The following is a 20,176-nucleotide window of genomic DNA, read 5'->3' as shown; positions in this document are numbered from 1 at the left end:
CATTTCTTTATATTTTTGTTCCATGGCGGAGTAAACACCGTTCGTATAATGGTCGAATCGACTTTTGATTTGACTTCTTGAAGTTTCCTTAGGCTCAATATCGTAGAAATCTTTTGCAAATTCTTGCAAGTGGGTCCAAGTGTCGCTTCGAGAACTCCATCGGTCCATAAATTGTTGAGCCTTCACAATTTCCGCATGTCCTGCCACTCTGTTATCCACAATCAATTTTGCCACTAATAACACATTGTCAACAAGATCCTGTTTTATCAAAAAAACAGTTTGTTCAGCAATTTTCTTCAGTTCATCCTTAAGGTTTTGGTTCCTGCTTGGAATTGGAACAGCAATCACAATGCTCAATAGAGCAAAACTTGTTGCGACGACAATTGGGAAACGCATTTCTTAAGTTTCAATAACTAACTGAAGACGGAACACTATTTGACCACATTATATAGCACGATTTGAGCTTATCAAAAATTTAGTATAACATACACAAAATATTTATGAAATTCCACACAGTTGTAATAATACTCTAATCAGCAAAAATTAATGTTGGAGCTGTCAAATGACAAAGGCCAAAGTATCACAAAATAACCCAAATTTATTTGTTTTTAAATTGATTAATGTTTGGTTTTTCTAAGACCCAATTATTTGCTATAGCAAGTTTTTACGGCATCGGGTTGATTGTCTGTTGTTATCAAATTTTGTTAAAACCAGACTTCTATATATTATAGCTGACCCGGATCAAGGCTTAGCATAAGCTACTTGTTGTTTTTTTTTTGGGATATCGCCACAAAGCTTCGAATTTGTGAAACAAACAGTAACTTAAATAACTTGCTGAACATTTTTTTAAATCGGAATACTTAATCATGTAACTGCCATGGGAACAATCGGTCTTAAAATTAATTGTAGTTTTAAAACCTTGATAGTTTTTGTTTTAATATTTATAGTTAGCATTTATATATATCAGGGACTGTAATCATAAGTTTTATTATAAAACTCAAGAAATAATCATTATTTTTGATTTTTATTATTTTTATGAAAGTAAAACTCAAAAATAATCATTATTTTTGAGCAAAAAAATAAAACTCAAGTTGTCATTTTGACTTTTTATAAGGAAAATAGAATATTTCTAGTCAAAATAACAAAAATAAAACTCAAATAATAATAATAAAAAAAAAAAAACAGTAATCATTATCTCATGAGTTTTATTTTTATTATGGCTCAAAATTATTGATTATTTCTTGAGTTTTATTTTTTTGCTAAAAAATAATCATTATTTTATCAGTAAAGCATTAATAAAATATTGCTTAAAATCACTATTTATTTGCTAAATGGAAGTAATAAAAAAAAAAATAATAATACTAAAAAAACAATATCAGAATATCTTACTCAGTTTTCAAGTTATTAATTAATTTCATAAAACTGCTCAAATTCCCCATAGTGCTCTGTTAGCGCTCGTCGAAAAGTCATACAAAATAAGAATATTCATCTCTCGCCCTCTTTGCACATACGTGTCCTTATGTAGCCAGACAGATAGAGATGTATTTGGGCGCGCAGGCTCATCTCTATGTATGCGTGCATCTTACAATAAGTGTGTGCATATGTATGGGCTGCTGAGAGAATTGACAACATCGCTTTGTTGATAAGTTGCTTCCCTTTAAAATTTGTGTGTAAGCTCTAATACCCTGTACAAATAAATTTTTTAATGAAAAAATTTCAAGCGCAAATAAATATTTAAAATTATAAAAACAACACATCGCATATTTTTTATTATCTACATTTATAAAATTATAAGATTTACGATGTTTTTCTTTATAAAATATTAAAGACAATTATTTTTTATAGCTAAAGGGTATTTCGTAGCACGCATGTTTTGTGTTTCGCTTGCTGTGCCAGTAACGAGCTCGGCCAGCCAACTGAATCGAAACCAAAAATAATTTCCCTCAAACGACGCGTCCACCGAAAAATTACCCAGTGGACGCCCCGTCACTGAGACACTTTCAGTTGTATGGGACGACTTCTCTATAGGTTATTTGCTTAGTGGTTGCACCCAAGAAAATTTACCTAAATTTTAATCTGAAGCTAGAATTTTTGTTATCATTTTTTTAAATTTTTAACATTTTTCTTAGAATTAAATTTGTAACTTCTTTCTCCTTCATAAAAATGTTCTCCATAATTTTATCTAGTTTCGAATTTCAAATTTTAATTAAACTATTAATTTAATTCAAAGTTATTGCATTTTAAAATTTGCAATAAACTAAATTTAAATTTTCCAGAATTATTTTTTTCAGAATGATTTTTGGTCATTTGTTCAATTTTAAAGCTGGAATTTTAGAAATTTGTGCAGAATTTTCGTTAGAATTTCGTCGAATTTTTGATATTGTTTTAGAATCAAATTATGCCACTTCTTCCCACGAGGGGTGACGAACTTTTAACCTTCATTAAAATGAACAGCTTGATAATTTTATCATATTTCGAATTTTAAATGAAGATTGAGCATTCCAAACAGATCAAGCTGACCGATAGTTGCTATATAAACAAGTTTATTTCAATAGTTAACAATCAAAAATATTCAGTCTTTAAGGTTGACCACAACCTTGCCCCGCAAATGTCCGTTCTTCATCCGCTCGAAAGCTTTCGGCAGCTCGGCAAATTTGAAACTGCTGTCGATTTGAGGAATAAGCTGTGAATGTGATAAGATTATTAGATCAATTCAAAATTAAAATGTTATTTAATTTACTCACCTTACGCCGCTCCACCAGATTCTGCAGAAACTGAATTCCATGCGCCGCTGGGTAAAAATATCCCCATTTAACCAATCCTCCACGTTGTGTGACACTTTTAACATTTGTCTGCAGAAGATCGGAGACATTCTGCAGAGCACCCAGGCAGAGACCTTGCTTATCAATGTTGGCCAACAGTGGCGAGGAGAACGTCACATACTGACGGAAATCAAACTTCAAATCCGATGCATGTTGTCCCCCTTGTCCGGCGCAATCCAATACAATATCGTAAGGTGCATAAGTGGCCAACTGTTCCATATCGACGGGATTCGTGTAGTCCACAACGCAGTCGGCGCCCAGGCAACGCACCATCTCCACAGCATCTTCACTGCAGGTGGCCAGTACTTGGACGCCCTGTGAACGGAGTATCTGTATGGCCAGACTGCCAACGCCGCCGGATCCGCCGAGCACCAGGACACGTTTATTGGCACCACCGCCAGCAGCTGTGGCGGCACCACAAGGGCCACCCAAAAACCCGGATATATACAGACCCGACCATGCTGTAAGTCCGGCGTACAACACACTAGCCGCCTCCCTGTCATCCAGTTCCTTGGGAGCCAAAGCAAGCTACAAATATGGATAAACAAAGATAAATTATATATAAAGTTACTAAATCAAATGAAATATATATTTATTCCATACTCACACAGGATTGGGGCACCACAACGTATTCGGCATGTGCTCCCGAGGTATTGGATATGGGAACCACGCCCCAAACTCGACTCCCAAGCTTCAGTTGCCCCTTTTTGACTCCCATGCCCTTTTGGACGAGTTCGCCACAGAATTCGCGACCCAACGTTAATGGAAATTCAATATAATCGCCAGATTGACAACGCAGTGTGTTTAGCACTGTGGAACCGTAACCACGCAACATGGCCACATCAATGGGATTCACGGAAGTGGCATTTATCCGCACCAAGCACTCATCCGAGCTACGTATCTGTGGCAACTTTAGTTTATCTGAGAATTGAAGTTCGTCGACATCGCCATAACAGTGCAATTGCCAACCGCCCATCTTTCCATGGAAAGATTTAGACTTCGTTGGCGGGGGAGGAGGTGTTGGTGGGGGATTCTTGGACTCTTGTTGCGCTTCATTTGTGGATGCGGCGACAAAGTTGCGACTTCCCCCCAATACTGCAAATCGCTGCACAGCAGCTCTGATGTTTCTGCCGGACGAAAGCATATCTATATATATTCGTAGCGTTCACAATTAATTTAAATATTAATTATAAATTAAACGAAATGTACAATAATTCGTTTTGAGACTTCGGTTTTTATATTAGGCTTTCTGTTTACAAACGTAACTTGCGCATCCTAAAGCGCTAACAACGTAACAAAGACGTAAGCTAAAAAGCATAGTATGCAGCACATCAAAGACCGTATACTGTTCACCGAGCAAAAGTTCATAACATTAGATAAACATTTTTGTATGCGTCAATATGAATTAACGAACTAAATATATTTTAAAGGAGTAAATAAATAGTATATTTACCTCTTACTTATGCAAATATTCAAATACAAATTAAGTGTCAGCGCATGCAACCAAACGTTCATTGAACCAACTCAGTTGTTAATTTCAACTAATCGCTCAATTAATCTGTCGTGAAAGTAACGATAACAAATTGCTGTAACATTATAACGTCTTTCAGTTTATGTATTTTGGACATCGCTGCCCATTTTGCAGTGTTTATTACCATGTTTATACAGTGCCTTAAGTTGCTTTTATTGAAAGCGAGTTACCTTAAACCGCCTTTATTAACACTTTTTTAATGCGCATTAACATTAAAAGTGATTTAGCGAAGCTCGCTTTTTAAACCCGTCGCTAATTTTTATGACGCTTTAAATTGACGTATAAACACTTATCGCTTTGCAAAAGTACTACAAAACCAGTAGTTTCCCATATACAGCTAATAGGTGCCATTGAAAATGCATCGATATAAACACTTAAAAAAAAGTCTTGTAAGAAAAAACGATTTAAGCAAAAATCAGGATTAGCTGCTCTATAAACATGATAAACAACAATTAATAATAATTTACTATAATAAACTAGTTCCGCCAAAGTGAATTACTGAACCAAAGTGATTCGCTCAATTGATCTTACATCGATAACGAACGAATCGATAATTAAATTATTTTTTTATTGTGCGACACAACTCTGCTTGATTTGCCAAAAAAAAAAAGCCGGTGAAAAATTGCAAAGTCAGTGAAGAATCGCGAAAAAATGGAGCCCACGCTGGACAATTACAAACTGAGCTGCGAATTATTAGGCCATAGTTTGGATGTGCGTGCCGTGGCAGCTGGAGCAAATGCAGCCGGCGGTGGCCAATTGGTTTTGTCTGGTTCACGCGATAAAACCACAAAAATCTGGAAGCCAATCGGGTGTGTATGACAAAGACAAAAAAGAATGTGATAATTAAACAGCTGATTACTGTTTATGCTAATGTTTATGTTTATTTTGAAGCAATGAGTACATCGAGAGCGTAACTCTGCAGGACCACAAAAACTTTATATCCTACATATATTTCCTGGAGTCGGAGCAGTGGATTTGCACGGCAAGCAATGATGCCACTATTTGCATCTATCAGCAGGATGCATTTGTGCCGCTCCTGACTCTCAAGGGTCACGAGTCGACTGTCTGTGCCCTCTCTGCGGGCCTCAAGTCACGCAGTCTCATCAGCGGCAGCTGGGATAAAACCGCACGTGTGTGGATCATCAGTGAAACTGGAGATGTGACGCACATCTCGCTCCAGGGACACGAGGCGGCTGTTTGGGCAGTTGCCACATTGCCCACACAGCAGAAATATGTCACTGGCGGCGCTGACAAGTGCATCTACTATTGGAATGCACAGGGCGAGAAACTCCGTCTACTCAAAGGTCACACGGACTGTGTACGTGGCCTAATCCCGTTGCCTGCCAATTCGCTGCTTTCCTGCGGCAACGATGCTGTGCTACGCTTCTGGAACGAGGATGGTGAATGTGTGCGTGAGCTGAGCGGCCATACCAACTATATATATGCCCTGGCACGCAACAAGGCGCTCGGCGAGCATGTGGTTGTCTCTTGTGGCGAGGACAGCACGCTGCGCATGTGGAATGTGATTACGGGTGAGCAGCTCGGCGCTCCCATTCTGCATCCAGCGATTTCCGTGTGGTCCGTGACTTGTCTGCTGAATGGCGACATTGTCACCGGCTGCAGCGATGGCGTTGTCCGTGTGTTCACCCAGGATCCGGCGCGTCAGGCAAAGGAGGGTCTTGCACAGGCCTTTAACATGGCCGTTGCCACGCACAAATCGCTACTCAGCGAGGAAATTGGCGGCGTCAAGAAGACCGAGTAAGTGTATATATATTTTTAAACATACAAAATAATAAATATTTCCCTGCTCTAGTCTGCCTGGACCGGAGGCTTTGCTAGCGAATGGCACACGCGAGGGTCAAACGAAAATGGTGCGTGAAACGGACGGATCCGTCAAGTGTTACATGTGGGAGCTGGGCAAATGGAGTCTGGTTGGCGATGTCACTGGCGCCACGGGCGGCACACAGTCCAACTCCGGCAAGAAACTGCATGAGGGCAAGGAGTACGATTTTGTGTTTAATGTCGATATATCCGATACGGAGCCGCCCATTAAGTTGCCCTACAATCGCGGCGAGGATCCCTGGCAAGCTGCCCAAAGCTTTATACATCGCAATAATCTGCCGCAAGCATATCTCGATCAAGTGGCCAATTTCATCGTGAAGAATTCTCAAAGTGCACAAGCACCTGTAACCCAAGCTTCTGTGTGAGCATATAAGGATTTATAATTCCTAGAGTAGAAATCTTTAAAATAATCATGTAATTACATTTACAGTGGCTATCAGGATCCGTTTACGGGCGGTTCACGATATCTGCCCGGATCTAGCAATATTAATGTACAAAGCGGTGGCAACATGGATCCTTTTACAGGTGCCTCCAGCTACTCCACCACGAGCAAGCCCTCCAATGTGGATGTCAACTTTGTGCGGGGCAGCGATAAGCACTTTCCAGTGAGCAGTTATCGCACCTTTGACACTTGCGATGCCAGCAAAGTGCTGGACAAGATGAAGTGAGTTAGTCCACATAGGTTTAATCTATTTAAATGGGACTGATCCATTGATATAATAGCACTATTTATAGTAATTACTTTGATCCGTTCGTGTCCTATGCATCTCTTATTTTATCAATCCATTGAGAAAATCTCGAGATTGTCGAACTAACGATAATTCATTCGTATTTTGATATTATTGAATTAACGGAAATTTATTCATATTTTTTGAATACTTCTATAGGAAGTTTACTTAAAGGAGCTAGTTATTTATACATTTTTTGATAAAGAGTAACAAATATTTTTTATTTTTTTTTTTATAAGTAATTCAAGAATTTCAACCGTTTCGGTCCTTGCTTAAAATCGTTATAGAAACTATAAGTTTTCACATATCTTAATGATTATTTCTAAAAATTATTCACTATTCATAAATAACTATTAAAAGACCGAGTTAAAGATATCTTCATTATCGTGATATTTTAATAAAATAAAATTAAATTCATTCTTTGGTCGAAGATGAAGAAATAAAAGATTAGGCACCTTATTAGTTTGGAAACCTTAAGATTATCCAATAACAGAGTATTCTTGTTAAATCTAAAATTTCACTGAATTAATGAATCTCTTTTTAGGGAGTTTAACAATAAACTGACGAACGCTGAGGGAAAAGTCGGCGATGAGTTGCTGCACGCTGTCATACGCATGACAGACAATTCACCTGAGCTGGACCCCACGGCCTTGGAGGCACTGATGATACTGCTGAAGTGGCCAGCCGGCATGCTCTTCCCAGTGCTCGACGTACTCCGTCTTGCGGTGCGTCATGAGGCCATCTTCAGTCTGCTGCACAACAGTCACAATTTCTTGAGCTACATTGTGCCACAGTTGAGCGGTGCGGCGGCTAATCAGCTCATGGTTTGCCGTTGCCTGGCCAATGCCTTGAGCCACAACGTGGGACGGCAACAGATTGAGGCGCAGCTGCCACAGATCATTGAGCTCGTCAGTGGCATACGAGCTGGCAGCCCAAATTTGCAGATAGCCATTGCTACCTTTTATTTGAATGTAACCATTGCACAGACCCAAGGCCAGGCCAGACCCGAGGTGTGCCATGTGACCACATCGGGTGTTGTGGAGCTGCTCAAGTGGGCCAAGGATCTGGAGGCCTGGTATCGTTCCATGCAGGCCATTGGCAATTTAACGACAACACCTTGTGGCCAAGAGACTGTGGCTCAGGTTGTCTCCGTCGATTATGTTATGGATAAACTGCGTGAGCTGACAAATACACCGCAGGATGAGAACTTCACCAAGGTCAATCTGGTGGGACAGGCGCTACTCGCTGCATTCTGAAATCATCTCCTTCAGCATGCATTTATTTTGAAATTTTTGTATTGGAGTGCGTCGTTTTGAGGGTTTTCTTATTTAATAAATACATTTTGCTTAGTCTAACTCAATTGTATATACTGTAATGGATTTCCCATACGAATGTTGAAAAATTTTAATCGGAATACGAGATTTCAGAAAAAAAAATTAGAAATCAAAAATACAAAAATTAAGGAAATAAAAAATTGGGATAACAAAAATTATAAAAAAAAAATTGGGTAGACAAGAATTATGAAAAGTGGAATTCAAGAATATTTGATTAAACATCGAGTTTTTTATTTTGGCCTTTTAAATTTTCATTTTGTTGATATATTTGAGGATTTCAATTGCTTTGACTCAGACCTTTCTCCAGCGTTTATTATTGTCATCTAAATTTTTGGTACTGATATTTTCTTAGTTAAAATTTCATTCCATTAGTTTGGGTTCTTAAAATTTTATTCTTTTGTTTTTTTTTTGGAATTCCTTAAAGAAAATTTCTGAATTCATATGAGCTACCATTATATTGCGTTATACCACTTAATATTTATGTACTTTTTAAACAATATATTTTTGTGGGGAATTTGTAGACAACAAAAATACATTTTTAAATGATAAAAATTATTTAGAAACTGAGAAAAAAAAGTGCTTAGATGGTGTAGTGGAAAGTAGTTATTTTTGAAACTCCTTCTCTGTTCCTTTGCGTGTTTGTATGCGCTCCAGGAGCTCATGTTTCCAGCGCTCTTCGGGTACACCCTTCGCCCATTCGGGCACTGTTACATTGGGCAACGTTATCTTCGACATTGCTTTTAATATCTAAGAATGGGTTTATTAATCTCTGCACAGTACAATCGGTTGAGACTCGGACTCACTTGCTCGGTGCGTGTTTTGTCCAGTTCCAGTTGCAGTTCCTGTGGACGCGGTTCGTTCCACACTTGCCGTTCAATTTCCACATCCACACTTTCAATTGCTGGCATATTGGGATCACCATGTGTCACCGGTGCTGCCATTAAATCAATATCCTCGTCTGCATCCTCGCCAGAAACTGCTTCGTTTGCACCCGCACCTTCAATTTCCGTTGCCAGCGGCTGGTAACCGTCGTAGGCATCGGAGGCATCACTGTCATCGCTCTGATCTCCCACGTGTGGATGCTCAATTGCTGGCGTTGGAAAATGATGCTCATCTCCTGGATCTGTGGGTAATTCAGGGCCACCCATTGTTGATTTTTTTCCTAAAGTTGTTGTTAAAAATATTGATATATCGATAAGCCATATTTGGACGATAATATTTTTGTCAGTGATATTTTTTCCAGACAAATAATTTTATATCGATATAATTGTGCGATATTATCGGGCGCTATTTATCACAATATTTCAAATTTTGCCGCCACTTTGCTTTCTTTATGAAACATGTAGGCAAAAATATTTTATGAAAAATTTTATGACACAGGCAAATAAGTGGAAACACGATAACCTGGCAGCCATGGTCCCAAAAATAGACGATATTCATTTTTAGGTCACTTTTTAAATAATTTTTTTTTTTACATTTTTTATTATTTTAAAATTAATAAATTTAAATTTATAAAACCACTAAACTTTTTGATAGCAGATTCTTTCTTTCATGCAAAAATGAGCAACTCTACAACTTTGATTTTTCGATAACAATAGCGATAAGGGCTGAAACAGTCGTGACTTCAATTTAGACTTTTAAAATTGGAAAATGCATAGCGCTGATTCAATTCAGAGGAGTTTAAATTTGCCAAATTTTATCGAGAGAAAAATCTAGGGGAATAAATTCCACTTTCAATTAGTTACAAAAAAAATAGAAACAGCAAGTAAATCATTTTACGACTTATTTAATTAGTAAAAATGCATTAATATTAATTATTAAAAGTATACTTTAATATAAATAGCCCGCTGGAGCTGCTGGAGCGGTTGCACTGGCTTCAGCTGCAGTTGCTTTCTGGAGCGGCACAATGGTGGACTTAATGTCACGGTTCGAGGTTTTCCGTAGCTCAGTTGCCGCATGTTGCAGCTGCAGTGTGCACTCAGTGCTGACACCGTTCAGGGTCAACTGAGCGTTTTCCTTCTCCAGCAACAAGGCCAGAGCTTCGAGCAGTTCCACGAAACCAAGAGCCAAGGCGGCGCGTCGAATGCGATTCAATTCCTTGTAGAAATGTTGAGTCTTGTCCGGCATTTTCTTGGCATGTCGCAACACCTTCTGCACGTCGGATTGTAGACTCGCCTGGCGTATCCAAACGACACTGCTTTGGGAATATGAACGACGCTCGGCGCGCACAGGAAAACTGGCTGTTTCACCGGGCGTTAAATCTTCGGGAAAGCCCAGCAGTTCCAGATCCCCCAGCCAGGGAATTACATTGGAGCCCGGCGGAAGTATGTTGAGCATTAAATTGGACTTCTTCTTAGTATCGGTGTAGGAGTAAATGAAGCCATACCATTTCTCGCCAAGCAGCACAAGTGCTGCCATGTTCTCCAGTTTCAAGGCGCCATGAAGCAGCACACACAGGGTGTCCTTTTGTTGTTCCGACTGTGAGGTCGAGCTGTGCTTGAGCACCACAACGTCGGCATCGTCACCGCTCTCCTCCGTATCCTTGGCATCCTTCGTGTAAAAATCACGTATGTCCTGCTCCAACTTCTCCAGCTCATAGTGAGGATTGCCCGTATCTAACGTTAGTTTAGGTGGTTTTGCAACTGCTCCCAATCCGCCAGAGCGTCGACTTGGTTTTTCGCGATCCACCTTGGGCAGTATCCAATGTCGACTCAGTGTAGCCGGTGAACCAATGTCGGACAACGCCAGAAAGCCGCATATATCAATGCGCTGTTCAATATGACGAATTGTGGCATCGCCGCCATAAAGCGCGCCTTGCTCATAGGGCATCGGGGGTGGCCAGAGCAGCACCTGGCTCTCCATGCGAAAGTAATGGCCGCATTTGAGAGTCACCTCCGTTGATTTGTAGCTGCTCTCACAGAGGCGTTCAATTAACTCAAACACGGCCGTGCGTCCCAGTTCGCTCTTGTGACTACCGCCCGTGGTGGCATCTCCGGACTCCGCCCCGCTCTTCATCGGCTTCGTCGTAAACAGCTGACCTAAGTGTTGTCGATAATTACAACTGATATTCCTCTCGACAAATTCCAGTCTTACCCTTAAGAGCAGCCACATCCAAGAGCTGTTGATGCAATGTCAGACCACGCGTAAAATATGAATCTCCGTGTACGCCCAGACAGATGAAATTCAAATTGTAGTTGGCCAGCGTTTTTAGCCAAGCATATTCCTGTTCGGTTTCCTTGCCCACATAACACTCTAAGAATCCGGCAATCGATGTGCTACCAAATCCCGGCCCGCAATCCGTAAACACCACAAGCTGCAGCAGATTCTGAGTGCCCCAAGTGGCCATTAAGCTGACGCTTGTCTTCAGCATCGTCATTAGACAGGCCTTGTCCAGCGGCTCGATTTTCTTAATTGCCTGACGTATCTGATCATAATCCCGCGTAAAATCCACTTTCAGCTCACAAACTGTAGTGTAAGACACCAATGCCAAATGTTCCAGTTTCCCGGCTCCCGTCAAATTGTCCAGCAGATGTTGTATTCCCTTCAGAGCCAGTGATTGATATGTGTGCTCATTGCGACCCGGCACAGGACGCAGCATCGATAGCGATGCATCCAAAGCTATGATTGTTGGCATTTTATCCAACTTTCAACAAGTTAAATACGCTCAACTCTTGTGTTTGCAAAAATAAACAAAAATTGGCAACCAGTGTTGTCAGAATATTGTAGGCTAAAATTGCTAAATTAAAAAAAAAAGTTGCTAAAAATAGCTAAAAAAAAATATAGATTCCTATAAAATAAATGCATAATTTTTGAACAGATTAAGGACCAAGGATAAATTACGTAAACTAAACAAAAATTAATTTTTTTTACTTATTTTATTTCAACAGCAATGATATTTTGACAGTGTCGATGACATCCTCGACAATATGCTCAAATATTTCGAACTCTGAAATCTGAAATCCGACATCTTTGTACACAAAAATACCTCTGCCCAAAACTTTGTGCTGACGAAATAGTTCTCCCATTCCCATTTTTCAACTTTTCTAATTTTACAATTTTTAAATCTAGCAATGAAAAGAAAAAATGGCAGTAGCTAAATCATTTTCTAAAATGGCTAGATTTATAGCTAATAAGCAATTCAACAATTTTTCTAGCAATTGCAATTGAAAAAGTGCTAAAAATAGCAATAAAATTGCTAAAATGGCAACACTGTTGGCAACAGCTGATAATCTAAGACTTATCGATATCAATATCGATTTTCGTGCAGCTCTAACATTTAAATTATTCACTGAAATAGTCGTTTAATTTGTTTAATTCGTAAAATGTTTTTAAATCCAAAATTATTTCCTATTTATGTTATTTGGTTTATATTGTTTTATTATCGAAAGTCAATAGCTGCACTAGAAACTTAGTCGCTTTAAGTGAATGGCTTTTCTGTTGGCGGCAAATTTACATTTGAAGTAAATAAATGTAGTCGATATGTAATAAACTTTTGCCAAATGACACTGCAAGTCTGCTGAATATGTTGCATGCATATTTATTAGATTTTGATTGGTTTCATTTTTGCCGCTGCACAAAATATATGTGCAGTAGATTGCTCACCCTTATGAATAATGCGTATTGAATAGTTTTGTATTAAAACAAATTGGATTTTAATTCGATTGCGCCTTTTACGATACGTCGGCAGCTGGAACTAGGATGCGGGATGCTATAAACTCAATGCTCTTTAGTGTTTCTCGTGCTCTTTTAATTACATTTAATTAGAAACATCTGAGCACGATTTGATTCTCGGGTTTTGGACTCTCACACAAAACCACCAGCATCAATACACAGAGACCAGGCGACTATCAGATTCAGAAATAATGTTTTGTACCAGGCGCCAGCAACTTATTTTCATTCATCGTGCGCTGCTCGTGCAGTGAGGACGTTGTTAGCTCTATCTTTAGTAAAAGTGCTAGTATTCAAATCAAGTGAAGTTTTTGGTTCTCTTTAATCTTTCGAGAGATTAATACGAGAGTGTGCACACTTGAAAACTTTTAAGTCATGTATGTATTTGTAAACTTTTGTGCTTTTATTTAATAATATTTCATGTGTACTCGTTTCTATACTCTATATTTTATTGAATGTTCTATCTTAGCATTCATAATTTATCAACCTTTAACCCAATTAAAATATATGTATTTGCGATAAGGATACTTTGTTTCGTTTGTTTTCATAACAAATAAAATTAATTTAAAATTCTGTTATACATAGTCCAGTTTGAACACAACCATTTAAGCATTTCTTTTGCATATTTCTGACCCAATTATTGCAAATGCATTTACTACCGTCCATTAAAAAAGAATGAGATGGGAACAAGAACTGAATTCTGGATGCAGACTGATAGATTTGCGTCATTTTGTTTTTTTGTATATTATTGTTAGCGATTTTATAGCACTCTATATGTGCAGAGCTCCAGATATTCACACTTACATATGCATCATTATCAACAATGGCATCGCAACAAGGAATAAATTGGCGCATTGTTTGATAAATGCCATTTCATTCATCGCATTTTGAATTGTTTAAACAAATTCGAGTATAAAATTGCATTCGCATATTGCAGTCGCTATTTGTTTATTGTAGAACATTATTTTTTTTTATAAACAATTTGTCATGCAATTAAAAACAGTTGCATAATATTTTGTAATTTTGTTATAAGCTATCTTCATTACATTTTTCAAAACTAAAATTTGTTAAACATTTTAAAAATATTTTTTAAACGAGCTACATTTGATTTTTCAAAGTTTTGTTTGTTTTATATTTTCTTATAAACACTGAATGATTATTAACGAGCAATCAATAAAATATTGACGGCGCCAATGCAATTTGTTTGTAATTTATGTCTATATGTATGCATATTGTATATTGATTGAATTTCCTTTTTAAATGCCACAGATCACGCATTTCAATATAGTTTTTGGATCTGCATAAATGGCAACTGCAACGCATCGATCAATTTCATTCGTGTTCCTAACACTAATTGGTCTGGGTCTGAGGGGATCAAGCATCGTCGAAGCATCGTTAGTCACGTAAGTTCAAAATCTTTTATGATAAAATACGATACGAAACGTCATTGGGGAGAGGGATTAACCTAGACTAGTAATGTTTAAATTCATCGAAAAATCTACAACTTTATTTTTGCGGGAGTGATTATTAGCTTGATTTTCATGAGAAAACGATAAACAACAAAATTGTATAATTCAATTTTTATCCATCATTCTTAAATTTTTTCAAACTATTCCGTCCACAATTTTTTAAAACTTTAAACTGTCATAAGTTTGTCAAATATTTACCAATTTCCATGCGGAAAGGCAATTTTATCATAATTTGATTCCTGTTTCTATGGAAAATTTGGTTTCCTTCGATCACAGTCCATTTTTTCCATTCGGAATCCATGAAAATTATTATGTCAAAAAAAGATTTAAGTCCTCTGGTCAAATGAAACCTACAAAATTCATTTGATAATTTTATTACAACTTTTTTATGAGTATCTATATAAAGAAAACACGCATTTTGTACTTATGAATAGGCCCAAGATATTCACTTTGACACATGTCAAACAAGCATTCACACTTTCGTTTTGAATTTCCCCCTCGGAAATGTTGCTTTTGCGAAATGTGCAAGACATCAGAGAGAGGCGCCAGGACGTGAACGATCCCCACATGCAACATGCCACACTCATCCCATCGCAACTACCAATTTTAAATTCCCCAAGAGTAACACTAACATCCCCGACTCCTAGACACTTTAATGCCATATGCTGCAGGGCAACGCCTTCGACAAGCATTAAGCCCTGTCAGTTCCGATCTCGAAAATCCCTCTTCCCTTCTCCCTGACAGGCACTGCCAAAACTAATGACTATTGCCTTCAAAAGAAACAGAGATGTTGTTCAGTCTGTTCCGCCAGTTTGTTTGTTTATTTTTGGCCCAGACCATGCACACACTTAATGCAAATGGTCGACGGCATGGGAAAAGGGAATTGGGAAGGGGAAACAGTTGCACAGCCAGCATACATATGTTTCGCTCTAGGGGCACAACACTTAGAAAACTGACTACATCTGCATATCTATCTATCAGCATCAATGCATTTCACACACAACAGAACTGAACTGAACACTCGCCCATAAACTAAAAGGGTTTCTGACCCTGAGACGGCGCTGAGATGAGTACAAAATTATTAGCTGACAGGGTGGGCCTCTGTTGTTAAGTTTACGAGAATTGATCTCGATCTCTACAAGTCATTTATGATGACTGCAGGCGGGCTGTCACCCCCTCCCCCTCAAACCCAATACCCTCACCCCTTAACAACATCAACATTTATAGCTGCCGATGGAAGAGCCATAAATGGGCAGTGGTGGTCCCAGTTCGAGACTCTTCCCCTGTTGTTTAATGAATAGAAATCTACTTTTTTCAATTCATAAAAATTTCCGAAAATTTAAAAAACTGGAAACAATTCAAAATTGTTTCATAGATAATTCAATAAAATTTAATACTTTGGTTCTGGTTTCGAAAACCCGATAATATTGCCGATCTATTACGCTTTTCCAATAATTTTGGCTAGCTGACTTAAATTTAAATGAAAAACTTCTTAACAAGAGCTTTACAATTGATTTATTCTAAAAAACCCCATAAATGTTAAATCTTAAAAAAAAAGTATACATACACTATTCATAGATCTCAATCCTTCGAATTTATTTAATTCTTTGAGATAATTTTTATATTTGATAAAAACTCCAAAAATTGTGAAATAAACAAAAAATAAAATAAAGCTTAAAGAAAGTTAATCCTTCGATAACTTGTTTCTGATTTTATATCTTTCAATATTTAACTTTATCTTACAGTTGACACTTAAAGTTCACATATATAATGTGCAAAAAAGGTGCAGGGCGTCTTATTCATTCCAGATATTGAAAATGTCTTCCATAAAAATACGCAGTGGCTAACATCCTCGTGATTAGTTTCGTTGAATTGGGGATACCAATATAAATAAAAGGCCTCAAGGCCAGTGGTTGTCGGAATATATTCTTTTTTGTGACTGGAGTACTTAATATCAATCCAATAATTGTGATTTTCGTCTAGTTTGTCTTTTAATGCTTGAAGTTCATTCGAATTTTTAATACTTGCCAAATGACCATTATATTCTTTGCATTTAGCCACTACATTATCCCAACTCGATGACTGGTTATCTTTAATGTAATAATAATTGTTTCCGATTCTCCTAACCTATCCAATTTAATTTCTACGGTTTGGTTTAGTGTCAGACCTAAATTCACAATCAAATCTACTTTGTCAGACAGTAAGTTCAATTTATGCTCAAGATTTTAAAGTTTAGCCGAATTCAGACTTTCATCGGAACGATCTCACTAGCTTAGCGCCCAATGCGGATTTATTGAACTTCACGTAAGCCTAAAATTGTAGTATCGATGAAAAGCGTTGAAAAAATAAGTACACTCGTTATAATTTTCATTATATTTAAAATAGCACCATTCAACAGCGGAATCATCGGAAAACTGCCGCTCAATAGATAGACAGTAATAATTATATATATTACTGTTCATAGTTTGAAATCCCCATGTATAAAAATGACAGGCAATGCACATTTTTTATTAAAATTTAACCAAAGTAAATCTTTTACCTTTAACCCGGAAACTTTTTGACGATTCTCGAAAATTTGTTTTATGACCAAGCGTTAAAAACGTTAAAAACTTAAACACATGTTATTCTATATGGATATTTGTCACTGTGATCAATATTTTGAAATTTTGACATTAATAAAATATGCTTGACAATTATTTAAATAAATAAATTTAAATAAATATGGTACAGTATAGAATGCATAAATACCCCAAATATGTAGAAAACCGGAAAAACAGTCATACATTTTATAATTGGACACAAATAACTAATTTTAGCGAGGTGATAAAATTTAAGTATTTAAACGACTATGACGTCAAGTCTGATCAATTGAATGACGTAGAAAAAAAATCGGAATAAAAGATAAACACATATAAATATATAACAATTAAATGGATTTTCTCACTTCTTATAAAAATAGATAAATAAGATATCCAATTTAAAGTGAATTTAAAAAAAAAGTGTGAAATTTTTCTAGAAAAGATTTTCAAATGTTTTCCAAAACTAAAACAACAAGAAATTAAACTTTCTTTTTTGTAATATTCTGCAACTGTTTTTTTTTTACTTTACTTTACAGTAATGATGAATTAATGGGCAACCTCAAATCCTTGATCTATTCGTACAACCAGCTGGATAACAAGCTGGAGAGGCACGAGCATCGCGAGCGTGCTGTGGCTGAGCTGATGAAGAAGGCAATGCAATCGTTGCAGAAGGGCCAAAAGAGCTTGGAGCCCATAAATGGCATCTTTGGAAGACTCGATGAGCGTGTTAGCCAAATTGAGACAATGCTGATCACAGTAAGTACAATATTTAAATATTGAATAACATTTTTAATTTAATAAATAACTTGTATTGACAGCAAGAGGAAAAGTACAATGCGCAGTCGGACAAATTAACTCAGGCCATGGATCACATGTTCAAATGGATGCGTGAGAATGACGAGTGCTTCAAGAGACCTCCAGTTGCTCCTATAGTCGCCGCGGCTCCGGCTGCACCCGCTCTGCCCAACGCATTTGTCCAGGAGCAACAGCAGATCAATAAGCAACTGCTGACGGAGCTAAAGAAGTTGTCAGGTACTTTGACGGATCTTTTGCAGAGCAGCAAAGAGGCAGCCAAGCAGACAGAACAGGGTTTCAGTCATATGCCAAAGACGGATGAGTTGATCAATCAAATTGAGGCAAAGCTTGAAAAGCACAGCGCCGTTGCAGTTACTACTATTGCTCCTCCCAAGGATAATGAGTTCGAGCAGCAGCTCCTGGAACGTCTGGGCGCGCTGAGCACAGATGTGGCACAACTGCGCAATGCTCCAACGACGCCTGCCCCAATGCCAATGGGTCTCAATGAAAAGGACAAGGAATACATACAGGAACTCAACAATGAGACTCTCAATGCGCTGGCGGCACTCAAGACTGATTCTCTCGCAGCTCAGCAAACAGGTGAGGAAACATGGATTTTTATTTTAGATTCTTTTAGCAATTTAGACGATTGTCCGTATGGACACCTCAGAGACCATAATATTTAAAGCCATATTTGAGATACACATAGGTATGATTAGATTAATGCGGTTCCAATTCAAACAATCGCTTTGCATTTGGTTTGTTTTCTAATATTATTATTATTTATTTTATATTTGTGGCTATTTCTCAGCAAATTTGCAAATGTACTTATCCATGATAGATCGTTCTTGATCAATAGCCGAGTCGATATAGCAATGTCCGCCTGTCCTGACGTCCTGAAATCAAGATTTAGTATGAACAACTTTTTTGTTTTATGAGATTTCGTAACCAAACTCAAAGAATTTGCATTTAAGTTGGTCTAATAGATCCTGAACGAGGCTGGTTTAAATCGGTCTACTATATCATATAGCTACCAAGTTTTTTTTGTTTTATGAGATATCGTAACCAAACTGATAAAATTCGCCTTTACGTTGGAGTTTTAGATTCTGGCCGAAGTTGGTTCAAATCGCTCCACTGCATCATATAGCTGCCAAAGGGCCGATCGGGCGAAATTCAAGTTTATTATGAAAAACTTTTTGTTTTATGAGATATCGTTACTAAAACTGATAGAATATGCATTTAATTTGGTCTTATACAGTCGAGTAAACTAAATATTTTTTAACTTTATCCAGTCCTAGCTTTTTTCATAGTAAGTACGACAGTTGAGAATGCTCGACTGCAGCTCCGTCCATCTAGTTTTTAAATAGTTTAATATTTTTAAATTTGATGGGGGGCATCTTAAAGTCGGCCAGCTTGAATGTAGTGTACTTACTTGCTCTCAATCAACTTGTTTCCTCCAACAGCCTTGCGCCAGGCCACGGAGCATCTGCAGCAGACGGAGGCGAATATTCAAGGCGATCTCAAGCAATTGTCCACAGATGTCAGCTTGCTTCAACAGTTCAACAAGGAGATCAATGCCAGCCATAGCAAACTAAATGATGGCTTTGATGCATTGGGCAAATTTAATAATATTATGATGACCAACTCGGAGGTGGTGTTGGACACGCAACGCAAGGTGGACTTTGCCACTCTGCAGATTGCGCAAAAGGTGAACCTGTTTGTGGAGCAGCAATTGGCCGAGTTGACGAGCATAGTGAAGGCGCGTTTCAATGAGCTGGACGCAAGTGTGGTCAACACACAGCAGGAGGCGAGTCGCAATATCAGCGGACAACTGGATACGGCTTTGACCCAGGTATGGCATCGCATTGAGATCATGACCAGCGAGTTGGGACAGAGCAGGGAACTCCTTGTTCTTATGCAATCTGGCCATGATGGCTATGTGAATAGCACTTTTAGCACCATGATGGGATTAAGCAGCAAAGTTGAGGAGACAAAGAAGCATATGATTGACATGGATGACAATTTGAATTTCTTGCTGGGCAAGTTGTCGCTGATGTCCAGTGAGTTTGCCAATATCAAACAGGGTTTGGCCGATTCACTAATGGATTTGCGTAACTCGTTCCAAATGATACACGAACGCATGCCGAGCAGCTCAGGACCGCATAACATCGAAAAGAATCAGTATCTGACCGATGTGAATCTATTGTCCAAGCGACATGTCCAGCCGGAGCGGGCATAGAACACAGATGACCACAATCATCGTCATCGGCCGGCAACATACATAAAATAAACCTAACACTAGCCACTAAGCGAACGAACTTACAGTTTAAATATAATACAATATTTATGCTTCACTCAATTTGAAATCTCGGCAAATACATTTCTTTTATGAACAACAAAAACACTTG

At 38.0% G+C, this 20,176-nt stretch overlaps 5 protein-coding genes across 5 annotated transcripts; 2 read left to right on the top strand and 3 right to left on the bottom strand.

The window, feature by feature from the left end:
• Positions 1 to 2,523: 2,523 nt before the first annotated feature.
• On the bottom strand, positions 2,524 to 4,048 carry LOC117780209 (reticulon-4-interacting protein 1 homolog, mitochondrial). The gene is made up of 3 exons (XM_034616644.1): positions 3,430 to 4,048; positions 2,745 to 3,350; positions 2,524 to 2,683 (listed from the first exon to the last, which is right to left on the bottom strand). The coding sequence occupies exons 1-3, from the start codon at positions 3,964 to 3,966 to the stop codon at positions 2,573 to 2,575; spliced, it is 1,254 nt and encodes a 417-aa protein (XP_034472535.1). The 5' UTR covers positions 3,967 to 4,048; the 3' UTR covers positions 2,524 to 2,572.
• Positions 4,049 to 4,858: 810 nt separating this feature from the next.
• Positions 4,859 to 8,278, top strand: LOC117780998 (phospholipase A-2-activating protein). Its single transcript, XM_034617702.1, has 5 exons — positions 4,859 to 5,162; positions 5,245 to 6,111; positions 6,167 to 6,556; positions 6,626 to 6,859; positions 7,468 to 8,278. Exons 1-5 carry the CDS (start codon positions 5,005 to 5,007, stop codon positions 8,177 to 8,179), a joined length of 2,361 nt encoding a protein of 786 aa, XP_034473593.1. The 5' UTR covers positions 4,859 to 5,004; the 3' UTR covers positions 8,180 to 8,278.
• A 266-nt stretch (positions 8,279 to 8,544) lies between these two features.
• LOC117780999 lies at positions 8,545 to 9,427 on the bottom strand. The gene is made up of 2 exons (XM_034617703.1): positions 9,061 to 9,427; positions 8,545 to 9,004 (listed from the first exon to the last, which is right to left on the bottom strand). The coding sequence occupies exons 1-2, from the start codon at positions 9,403 to 9,405 to the stop codon at positions 8,861 to 8,863; spliced, it is 489 nt and encodes a 162-aa protein (XP_034473594.1). The 5' UTR covers positions 9,406 to 9,427; the 3' UTR covers positions 8,545 to 8,860.
• Positions 9,428 to 10,027: 600 nt separating this feature from the next.
• LOC117781973 (integrator complex subunit 14) lies at positions 10,028 to 11,944 on the bottom strand. The gene is made up of 2 exons (XM_034618869.1): positions 11,351 to 11,944; positions 10,028 to 11,295 (listed from the first exon to the last, which is right to left on the bottom strand). The coding sequence occupies exons 1-2, from the start codon at positions 11,889 to 11,891 to the stop codon at positions 10,088 to 10,090; spliced, it is 1,749 nt and encodes a 582-aa protein (XP_034474760.1). The 5' UTR covers positions 11,892 to 11,944; the 3' UTR covers positions 10,028 to 10,087.
• Positions 11,945 to 13,142: 1,198 nt separating this feature from the next.
• Positions 13,143 to 20,174, top strand: LOC117780032. Its single transcript, XM_034616400.1, has 5 exons — positions 13,143 to 13,302; positions 14,195 to 14,328; positions 17,510 to 17,729; positions 17,792 to 18,368; positions 19,232 to 20,174. Exons 2-5 carry the CDS (start codon positions 14,231 to 14,233, stop codon positions 20,005 to 20,007), a joined length of 1,671 nt encoding a protein of 556 aa, XP_034472291.1. The 5' UTR covers positions 13,143 to 13,302; positions 14,195 to 14,230; the 3' UTR covers positions 20,008 to 20,174.
• Positions 20,175 to 20,176: the final 2 nt, after the last annotated feature.

This window comes from Drosophila innubila, assembly GCF_004354385.1.
Source record: "Drosophila innubila isolate TH190305 chromosome 2L unlocalized genomic scaffold, UK_Dinn_1.0 4_B_2L, whole genome shotgun sequence".
Taxonomy (NCBI): domain Eukaryota; kingdom Metazoa; phylum Arthropoda; class Insecta; order Diptera; family Drosophilidae; genus Drosophila; species Drosophila innubila.
Note: the sequence above shows the minus strand (reverse complement) of the source record. Positions and strands in the feature narration are given on the sequence as shown.

Coding starts and splice junctions, on each gene's coding strand:
- LOC117780998 (XM_034617702.1), top strand. CDS start 5,005: ATGGAGCCCACGCTGGACAATTACAAACTGAGCTGCGAATTATTAGGC. Junction 6,112..6,166: donor GGCGGCGTCAAGAAGACCGA/GTAAGTGTATAT, acceptor TCCCTGCTCTAG/TCTGCCTGGACCGGAGGCTT. Junction 6,557..6,625: donor CCTGTAACCCAAGCTTCTGT/GTGAGCATATAA, acceptor TTACATTTACAG/TGGCTATCAGGATCCGTTTA.
- LOC117781973 (XM_034618869.1), bottom strand. CDS start 11,891: ATGCCAACAATCATAGCTTTGGATGCATCGCTATCGATGCTGCGTCCT. Junction 11,296..11,350: donor GGATGTGGCTGCTCTTAAGG/GTAAGACTGGAA, acceptor GACAACACTTAG/GTCAGCTGTTTACGACGAAG.
- LOC117780209 (XM_034616644.1), bottom strand. CDS start 3,966: ATGCTTTCGTCCGGCAGAAACATCAGAGCTGCTGTGCAGCGATTTGCA. Junction 3,351..3,429: donor TTGTGGTGCCCCAATCCTGT/GTGAGTATGGAA, acceptor CCATATTTGTAG/CTTGCTTTGGCTCCCAAGGA. Junction 2,684..2,744: donor ATCTGGTGGAGCGGCGTAAG/GTGAGTAAATTA, acceptor TCACATTCACAG/CTTATTCCTCAAATCGACAG.
- LOC117780999 (XM_034617703.1), bottom strand. CDS start 9,405: ATGGGTGGCCCTGAATTACCCACAGATCCAGGAGATGAGCATCATTTT. Junction 9,005..9,060: donor ACAAAACACGCACCGAGCAA/GTGAGTCCGAGT, acceptor ACCCATTCTTAG/ATATTAAAAGCAATGTCGAA.
- LOC117780032 (XM_034616400.1), top strand. CDS start 14,231: ATGGCAACTGCAACGCATCGATCAATTTCATTCGTGTTCCTAACACTA. Junction 17,730..17,791: donor TTGAGACAATGCTGATCACA/GTAAGTACAATA, acceptor TTGTATTGACAG/CAAGAGGAAAAGTACAATGC. Junction 18,369..19,231: donor TCTCGCAGCTCAGCAAACAG/GTGAGGAAACAT, acceptor TTCCTCCAACAG/CCTTGCGCCAGGCCACGGAG.